The sequence below is a fragment of the Melopsittacus undulatus genome, chromosome 8, assembly GCF_012275295.1.
Source record: "Melopsittacus undulatus isolate bMelUnd1 chromosome 8, bMelUnd1.mat.Z, whole genome shotgun sequence".
NCBI classification, from domain to species: Eukaryota; Metazoa; Chordata; class Aves; order Psittaciformes; family Psittaculidae; genus Melopsittacus; species Melopsittacus undulatus.
The window spans coordinates 15,485,357-15,495,280 of record NC_047534.1 but is presented as its reverse complement, the minus strand read 5'-3'; the positions used below and the strand labels follow the sequence as shown (position 1 = coordinate 15,495,280).

At 41.3% G+C, this 9,924-nt stretch overlaps 1 protein-coding gene across 2 annotated transcripts in view; it reads left to right on the top strand.

The window, feature by feature from the left end:
- Positions 1-844: 844 nt before the first annotated feature.
- ZC3H7A (zinc finger CCCH-type containing 7A) overlaps positions 845-9,924 on the top strand; it is a 31,554-nt gene continuing 22,474 nt past the window's right edge. For both annotated transcript variants that reach the window (XM_031050321.2, XM_005150689.3), the window contains exons 1-4: positions 845-951; positions 7,461-7,564; positions 8,736-8,775; positions 9,617-9,814. In XM_031050321.2, coding sequence (XP_030906181.1) covers positions 7,497-7,564; positions 8,736-8,775; positions 9,617-9,814 — 306 coding nt within the window. In that variant the 5' untranslated portion in view covers positions 845-951; positions 7,461-7,496. The remainder of the gene's footprint in view (positions 952-7,460; positions 7,565-8,735; positions 8,776-9,616; positions 9,815-9,924) is intronic.

The window sequence follows — 9,924 nt, the reverse complement described above, 5'->3', positions numbered from 1 at the left end:
CGGTGCTGGGGAACAGTTGAGCTTGATGATCTTTTCCAACCAGGTTGAGTCTATCATTTTATGAACCGTATTTTCTGAGCTCCAACACAAGAGTCTGCAACGCAACACGTTCCCCGGTTCGTAAATACTCATCCCAGGTGAACGACGGAGAACACCTCGGGTTACTCCCGTGCACGGGAATGGCAGAAGCTGCAGGAACACTCAGAGCCGCCAGCTCGCCCGGCGCTCGTTTCAACGCGGCTGAAGGCGCAGAAGCGCCCCAGACCCACCCCCGAAGCAGCAGCTGCTCACCACCGTCTGTCCCGCGGCCTGCTCCAGTCAGACGAGCGCCGTTACCGGACACCGTTACCTCACGCGTCCCCTCAGGCGACGGGCGCCCCAAGCGCACGCAGGGCGGCAAGAGAGGTACGATGCCAGCACGGATCATCCGCCTTCATCTTTACACCGGAGCGACAACGGGAGAGTGACATCACTGGGCGTGGGGTCTCCCATAGGGCGCCGTGAGCTGGTTACCCGCGTCAAGCGGCTTCCGGAAGAGCTAATGGGGGTGCCGGAAAGTGCGCGGCGCGGCACATACAAGGCCCTGACGAGGCCTGGGGAAGGGCGGCAAGAGAGCCCTAGACAACCAACCAATTAGCAGCAAGTCCTTTACACAGCAGATACCAATCAGAAGTGCCGGTTTCCAAAACAAGGGTGACGAACCAATGGGAAAACCCCAAGCCGTCAGAGTCCTGCCAATCGCGGGCGGGCCATGCCCGCGGCCTCCCAGCGGCAGAGGGCGCGCTCCGGGGAGGGCAGGAAGCGGTGGCGCTGCTGAGGGCGGGGCGGGGGCGGTGTTGTCGCTGTTATCGCTGCTGCTGGTGCTGCTGTGGGTGCCGCTGCCGCTGTCGCGCTCCCGGCTCGCTGGCTCCACCTTCCGCGGCGCTGCGCTCCCGCGGGCTTGAGGGGCAGGTAGGGCCGCGCGGCTGGGTGCGCGTGTGCGCGTGGGTGCGCGTGCTTGCGTTTGTGTTTGTGAGATCCGCGCTCCGGTTCCCCGCGCGCGGTGGGGCCCCTCCGCCTGAGGGGCGGCTCTCCGGCGGGCGCGGCCGGCTGCGGCCCTTTGCGGTTCCGCTGGAGGAGGGCGCCCCTGGGGAAGGGGTCTCCGGCTGCGATCAGGAGCCGGTTGGTGCGAACAAAGGCAGCAGTGGCGGGTGGGCCGGGGCCGGTGTGGCGCGGGCGGCGGCGCTGAGGGGCTCACGGTCCGCTGGCGGGAGCCGGGCCCGGCGGGCTGGCGGCGGCCGCTCTGCTGGAAAGCGGGTGGTTTAAGAACTCGCCTGTTGCGCTGGGACGGGAATGAGTCCTGACGCTTGGCGGGGAAAGTAGAGAGCGAAGCGGTGACAGCGGCCCGCAGCGGGACAGTGTCCCGCCCTTCCCCGCCTCCTCCTGGGCAGCCGCTGCGGCCGCCTCGGCCGAGCCGAGTTTTTCAGTAGTTCTGTGCCCGCTGTTATTTGCGCTCGCGTTCGTACGCTGAGGGGAAAAGCAACTCCGTTTTCCATTGCTGCTATGTGTTAAACAGTGCTCCCGGTGAGGCAGCGCTGTTGTTGCAACAGAGTCATAATTGTATTGCGGGAAGTAAAGACCAAACAAAAAACCAACCCAAAGATTTTCAATTACAGTCATCAAAGTCGATTACCAAATCTTATCCTGGTATAAATTCTGTTGATAAATCTGGATTTATTGTTACGACGGTCATTCTGCTCAAACTGTGGGTCTGTTGTAAATGAAATGTCCAAGGGAACTAAACCAAAGTCTCCCACCCTTCCTAATTTGCTAGGAAATGAAGGTATTTTATAGAGTATCTTTGTTCTCTTCTGTCTCTTTCAAGGATTTTTTTTTAATTAAAAAATAAATGTAGGAAAGCTATGAAAATAGAAAGCAAACCTTGAACAGTATCTCATTAGTTTGTGGGTAGGGAACAGGTGGGAAGAGATGCAACTGAACAGTTAAGATAAATAAAGAATGTGAGATTAAGAGTTGTTAAACTGTTGCTGTGTATTTGGTTTCATTTGGCTTCACTTGTTTTATTTAGGTGTTTAATTTTGACAGTAGTCTGTTTCTCTTCACAAAAATAAGAACTGAAACCAAGTTATGTCTGTATTAAGTGATTTATTTCAGCTGACAGAATTGTGTGGTTGTGTCCAGAAGTGTTAGATTAAGCAGAAGAATTAAAACGGTTGAAACATGTGTCATGTGCTGCTTTCCCTGTTTCCCAAAGTGTGTTGCATGTTTGAAATGCCTCATGTAACGGCCCAGTGATGCACGAGCGGGCACATGGAATGTTTTGTGGTTTTGCTGTCTGAGGGAGATATTTCTAAAAAGCCTTTGTATTAAAATTTCTATTTTCCCTTCCTCATCGTGATGCTAGTCCAAGTCTTGTTGAGCAGTTTGCAGTCTCTGTAAAGTACTGTAGTTTATTATCTGCAGTTATTCATTTAAACTGTTGAGGAGGTTAGGGTGGGCAATAAAACTGCTTTGAGATATCTGCCTAGATTAGGCTTGTTCTGTGTTGGGTAGGTGTTTGATGTCCAGTTTGATTTTTGGCTGGGCTGGAGCTGGTTTGGGCAGTGACTCCTCTCTAGGAAGCAGCTGGGGTGTAGCTGCACGGCAACCGTCTCCTGTCCTCACTTGTCTCTGCTGAGGTCTGGGTCTCCTGTCCTGTGCCCCTGGGTGGGAACCATACGTATAGGGAGAGCTGTTTGGATCCAGGTGCCTGAGCACATTATGCTTGTTGCTGCTCTTACAAAAGCAGGAGGTAGCAGCAGAGATGGTGTCATGGTTTAAGCTCAGCTGGTGACTTGGAACTACGCAGCCGCTGGTTTTCTACCCCCCTACCTCCCCCAGCTCCTGGGGGAATGGGGACGAGAATTGAAAGAATGTAACTCCCACGGGTTGAGATAAGAGCAGTCCAGTAACTAAGGTATAACACAAACCACTGCTGCTACCACCAATAATAATAATGATAAGGGAAATAACAAGGGGAGAGCATATAAAATGGGAAAGGGAAAACAATAAACACAAGTGATGCACAATACAATTGCTCACCACCCACCAACTGATACTCAGGCTGACCCAAGCAGTGATCTGGGCCTTCCGGGTGACTCCTCCCAGTTTATATACTAGGCATGACATGCTGTGGAATGGAATACCCCTTTGGCTAGTTTGGGTCAGGTGTCCTGTCTCTGCTTCCTCCTGGCTTCCCGTGTCCCTCCTCACTTTCAAAGCATGAGACTGAAAAGTCCTTGATCAGAGTAAACATTACTTAGCAACAGCTAAAAACACTGGTGTGTTACCAGCATTGTTCTCAGGCTAAAGCAAAAAAATACAGCATTGCACCAGCTATTAAAAGGAGAAAAAAATAACTGTTACAGCTGAACCCAGGACCAGCATTGCACCAGCTATTAAAAGGAGAAAAAAATAACTGTTACAGCTGAACCCAGGACAGATGAGCTTTCATTTCATGTAGGCAGAAGGGTTTTATACTGTCTGCCTTTTATATTCACTCCTGCTGTTTTAGTCTTCCCTGCTTTCTTTGCAGTATTCCTGTTATTCTAGCACCCAGAGTGTAACGTCTCTTTCTGGGGTACAGTTTTGCTATTTGGAAACATTGGTGAACTGTTTATGTTTTCATTTTACAGACAGGCATCTGGATTCACTATTTTCTGATTGCTGGTCAAAGTTGTGACATATGATGCTGTAGATCATGGGTTAATTTTTGAGAGATTTGATACTATTTTGAGCTTGTTGCCTTCTCTCCTGACTGCCATGAAGAGGGGAGAAGGCTGATGTGAGAATACATAAGGGACCTCTGTGCTCACTGTGATCTTCACTAGACTCATACCAGCCCCAAGATTCATAATTCAGTTGAATCGCTGAGGCTGGCAGAGATCTATCAGCAGCAATCATGATAACATTTTCAATGTGCTTTGTACTATTCAAGATCTAATTTGAGATTCCTGTAACTCAGTCATCATATTAATAGTGAACTCAGTGATTTATGGCAAGGGGATATGCCTCTGTTTCTTAAAAGAATGTGTCTACACACTGCACTTAGTTTTTAAGTTTTGGTTCTGTGGAGAAGGAAGTGTAGGAAGGACCACTGACATCCAGTTGTTTGCAGCATTTAAGCCTGAAGGTGCAAAGAATGCTTATTTGAAGTATTTATAATAGCTGAAGCCATTAATGTCAGTAATGAGCAATAACAGAATTACTTGGTCAGATGAAGCTCCCAGTGCTGGTAGTTCTCATCCCCAGATAATATTAATGAATTTTCCTCTATTCTTCATTCTTCTCTACATAAGCTGTCTTCACAACTATATGCAGCAGAAGAAAGGATCAGTCCTGCCCAGTTCCCTGTCCTTTGGGACTGAGTTTTCAGTTGAGGGAACTTGTGTGCCTGGCAAACTGTAAATACTTGGTGCCTGGATTTGCAATTCAGAAATGGAAAGACTAGGCCAAAGTTTTAGGGAGTGTGACCTTCCTTTTCAGAATAACCAAGGCCTGTATTCATCTGATGGAAAAACTCAATTATCTGCATCCTGTATGAATTTATTGACTTGTATTCCAAAGATCTGTTCTGCTTTGCAAGATGATCTAGCAGTTGTTGTGTTCAAAGCCTTTCTGACTGAAAGATGGTGCCAGGCATATGCTAAATATTGTGCATGTCCTTTAAAACTTACCTTGAATACCTCAGGAGTGCAACAGTCAGTTCTGCCCATGGCCTTAATTACTGACACATTAGTCTGCTTTTTTACTTTTTCAGATCCCATACTATTTCCTTTCCCTTTCTTTCCTATTCCCTCTTTCAGTGAATTGCACAGAGTGAAACAACAGTATAGGTTTTGCTCTTCTAGTAATTATTATAAGCATCAATGCAAAATTTTAACTTTTTAAATGTATGCACATATGTATATTTGTTTTAAATTCTGCCCCTGCAGATGGAGGAGAAAAGCTGTTGCTAAACAGGTGGGTCTTTTTACACTTTAAAAATGAATGGCATTAAAAATCAAGATGTTGTTGTCTGCCTTGTATAATAACTGAGTATAATGTGTTCCTGGTTGCTGAAGAGGATCTAAGGATAATTTGGATGGGAGAGATGCTGTTAGAGGTGCTATCTGAAAAAATTATCTCTGAAAAAATCATCAAATGTTGGGGCAATGTGACTGTCAGAGTATGTTAAGGAAAGATAATTTTTGCCTGAATATTTTATGGGTGCAAATGAGTAAGTAGGGAAAAAAATAGAAAACTGCTTTGAGTAATAAATTACACCACTCACATATGTTCATCACTTGCTAGCTATTCTTTTATCTGTGATGCCAGTCTGTAATGTTTCCATTAACTTAATTGTTATGGAGAAATAGGATCTGCAAATCCTCAAGTTTCAATATATCATTTATTCCTTAATATTTATACTAGAGGTGATAAATATGGTTGTTACTGTTTTGGATGTTTTTCATCTGTTTTCAAGTTGTTGGTGTGGAGTATTGGGCTTGCTTAAAATTAGTAAACCTGATCTTAACACTTGCCCAGATCTTGATGTATGTAAGACTCTTGTGTTGGCAAGGTATTACTTTGTCAGTTTTTAATTTAGGGGACTAAAGCATGTTTTACATAGCTTGCTATTTTGATGGGAAAGCATATGCTGATATTTGCTGCTGTCTTTGGCTAGTGTGAAAATGTCTTATTCTTTGAATTCTTAAAATGTGAATCATGAACATGTAAATAAAAAATACTCAGATACCAAATAAATTTGCCATTTATATTTAGATTTCTTCATATATATGCTGTTGTTACACATTAAAACATTTATCTTGTAAGTCTTTCATATGTATGCCAAAAGCACAGTATGTATTACTAACTTGTGGAACTGAAAAACATTTACAAAAGGTGTTCATGGTTATTTCCTTTTGGAGAATAGATTAGCGAGTGCTGTTTATATACCTAAACAAGCAGTATCTGAACAATTCCTGGTAGTGAGCTACTGTAACTGCCCATGATGCAGACTGATTTATTTATCTACAGACTGATTTTACTTTTACTTTTTCAAAACTTATTGATACTAGATGTCTTGGTGGGAAGTGAGGTGAAATGGGGACCTTGGAGTACTTCCATTAATTTGCTTAGTGACCTGAAGAAAATTACTTGGTTTCTAATGCCCATTTTAGGAATGTGCTACAGTAGGACTGTCACTTTAAATGGTGTAGGCTTCTTATGGTTGTTTAAGGTGTTTTGGAAAGATTTGCAAATACTAGATCTGAAAGCTCATCGGATTGTTTCATTATTCCAGGTAATTTGGAGAAAGCAGGGTATCTTCTCCAACCAGTTTCTCTTCTCATTTGGGATTTTGTTGAGTTTGCTGGGGGTTATTTTGGTTTTTGGTTTACTTTGTTTTCATTCTTCAGTCATGGATGTGAAATTGTAACCTGGCACAAAAATACTGGCTATTTCTAGACTAACAGGAATGTACTGCATGTAGCCCTTTTTTTAAAAAAAAAACAACTATAAATTCCTACAAAAAAGTAATTTTCAGAAAAATATGCATTTCCTTAAGCTAAAAGCCTTTTTCTAAATTTCAGTGTTTTCAGAAGAAAACTTTGTCTTGCTGATCTTTGTTGTAAAAAAAGTTGTGTTCTTACGTTGCAATTAGTCCCAACTGTGCAGCTGTGAAATCAGACTTAACAGCATTATCTTGAAGGTTATACAGATGAGTTTAGCCTGTTTACTCTGAATATTTGTAGGTCCAGTAAGTGAAAGACATGAAGGAAAAAAAAAAAAATAGAATCACTGATTCAGGATACTTAAATTGGATGGAAATGTCAAGTTGATAATTTTTTTCAAATGAAGTAGGTAGCCTTTGCTGCTTGTAGTTTCCAAGGTTTTCACCTTGGAAGCTACCAGCAATTGATAGATGTTATTAAAGCAGTAGTGTTTTGCTTCTAGTTACACCTTGGTGTTTGGGTGATGATGAGACTCTAGAATGAGACTTAATGGTAGTTTTCTTTGGATTTTATTAATAAACATACCGGGTTCTTGAGTTTATTTCTACTTCAGCAAACAAATAAAAGAAGTATAAAGCTATCAAAAAGGGGACAGTGTGGAACCTTAGGTTGGTTTAGCAGTAATCCATGCAATCTGCCCTTGTAATGTGGTTCAGTTTCACTAACATAACTCTGCATCATGGAAAGTAAATAAGTGGAAACCTAAAGAGAAAGTAGAAATTGGAATAAATGTTTTCTGTAGAAGTGTGTAACTGGCTATTGACAAAAGAGGTGTTGGTTCTGACCTGGGGCTTCTACTTATGTTGCTGTTCAGTGCTTCTGCTAAGTGTTGCATAATAGACTTAGTGTTGATGTGAGGTTGGATCTTTCTGGTCTGAATGAAAACTGCTGTATTTTAACAGCCATTTATCTTTCTTCCTTTTTGAGGAGTGGCATATCCGAAAAGTGGATGTTCAGGATAACATGTCCAATGTGTCGGAAGAGAGAAGCACTAGACAACAGGACATTAAGAAAGGACTCCAATTTATAGAGTATGATTTTGTGGTTTTATTCTTTTATGCTTATACATGTGTATATATATATGAGATGGATAGCTCTGGGAAAGTCCTTTTAATATGTTACCAGTGGAGGAAAGAGAAAAAGGAGGATCCGTGTTTCTCCTCAGAATATTTGCTAACACTAATATAGAAATGGGGAGCAGTCTTGAAGAAAAGACAGAAACCCTAGTTGTTCTAAAAGAGAGCAGATTGAAAGTGGGAGGGCATTCCTTGTCTGTCTTTGAGAAATACCAGCACTGAATTTTTCTGGTGGGTGGAAAATGTTGATAGCCTGAAAATCCACCTTATACTTCTGGGCAGCTACACATAAGACTAGGTTGCTACTGAAAGGGATGGTTTTTTCACAACTACCTAAATGTTTCAACTGGAGCTAAAAGTTAACCTAATGAAAAAATTATCTTAATAGCTAATTTTCATTTGTGTCTATGCCAGAGTCTTCTCAAAACGGCCCAGGATAGCTTAAAATCATTGCAAAATTTCACACTAATTCACTGTTCATGTAAGGCATTCTTAAAAAAAAAATAAATAAAAACAACAAGAAAATCCAAGGAAAAAGAAACCTGTCCTTTTACAAATTGTTCTGAAACAGATTCTCAGATATGGTAAGGTAAAGGGTTCCTGGTTTTATTCCTGAAAAGTTAGAAGTAAATACCTCTGTTCTGTGCTAGAGAAAATCTGGTTTTTGTCCTACAAAAGAACTCTTAAAATTCCTGTAGTATCACTGGTATGGCTTAATTAAAATTGATGTGTTCTTTTGACAGATAATCTGTCACTTGATGAAAATATTTACAAGAAGATTGCAGGTCTCCTCATATGTTGCCTGCTTCTCTACAGTGGAGGGGAGAAAGGAAATTGTTTTTAAATTGAGGTTTTAAAGCATTTAAAACCTTAATACATTTTGAACAGCAGAGTTAAGGCTGGCTATGTAACTTTAAATGAAAATAAGTTATCAGTAATAAGAAAACACAGTTCTTTAATCAAAACTTATCTACAGCACATTCCCCTTTTTCAGGACAGGCTGTAGACAGAATTGAAAGATTTGCCTGTTGCAGGAAGTAAGATTGTTTTTAGTAAGAACCAGTATTCTCCGATGTGACTGTCTTTTAAGAAATGTATGTAACACTCTGTAATTTCGTCTTTCTAGGTCTACTTTGCCATATCCGGGGACACAAGAACAATATGAGGTAATGAAATTACTTTTGCATTTCCAGAAGAGTTTTTAATGTGGGCCTGTCTTATTTTATTTGTTCTTGGTTTTAATCATTTAAGTAATGATATAGTATGAGTGGTAAATTACAGTGTCTCAGTATTGAAACAGGAGGACTACTTGCATTGTGATTCAAGTGTTCAGATATTTGATACCTATAATTCACTTCTATAACAGTTAGATTAACTCTTTCTCTGTTGATGTTAGAGATGAATTTGAGGCATTCATTGGATAAAGCAATATGCTATTCTGAGAAAAATCTAGGGTAGCAGAGCAAAAGTGAGATAAAAGGACCTCAGTCACATAAATCTTAAAAGCATATTTTGTTTCTGTACATGTTATTATTTTGCATAATTTTTCACTTATATGCTCAGACTCATCTTAGCATTTTTATTCAATGGTAGGTGGTTTCATTGGATTTGAGAACATATTAGATAAAAATGCAATCTTTCACATTTTACATTAAGAAAAGCATTTAATTTGCAACCTTTATATACTAGTGGTCTGCCAGTTGCTATGGCTGCTACTTGCTAGAAGAATGTATGAAACATACATGTTTTTTCTTAAGTTAATTATACAAAGTAATTCTGTTATCAGTAGTTCAGCTGCTCTCTTATTTGCTTGTATTGGGGTGTTGAATATTAGAAATTGTCTTGGACAAATGTCGGAAGAAAAATACTAATGTAAACAGAAGTTTAGCATTTCATTTTGATTCCCTGAAGCCACCAGTATAAATTTTCTATTTAAAAATGTTTTTGGAAACATGGAAGATAAACAACAAAACTGCTGCTAATGGGTGTTTCTTTTCTTTGTTCCAGCTATTTATACGAGGGCTTGTTAGAAATCTTTTTAATGAGGGGAATGATGTATATCGAGAAGGTGATTGGAGAGGATCACTGAGTCACTATACAGAAGCTATAAACATAGCTGATTATGCTAATTCTGAAGAAATCCATGTTTCTGATGATATTTTGGAGAAGCTACATGTGAACAGGATAGCATGTTTTTCAAATATGGTAAGCTTCTGTTTAAACTATGATTTCTGTAGAACAGTTTGCTAACAGAGTATGAAGACATAGGAAGTTTCTTAGTGAGTGGAAAGCTTTTGGTGTTGGATTGAGAACTG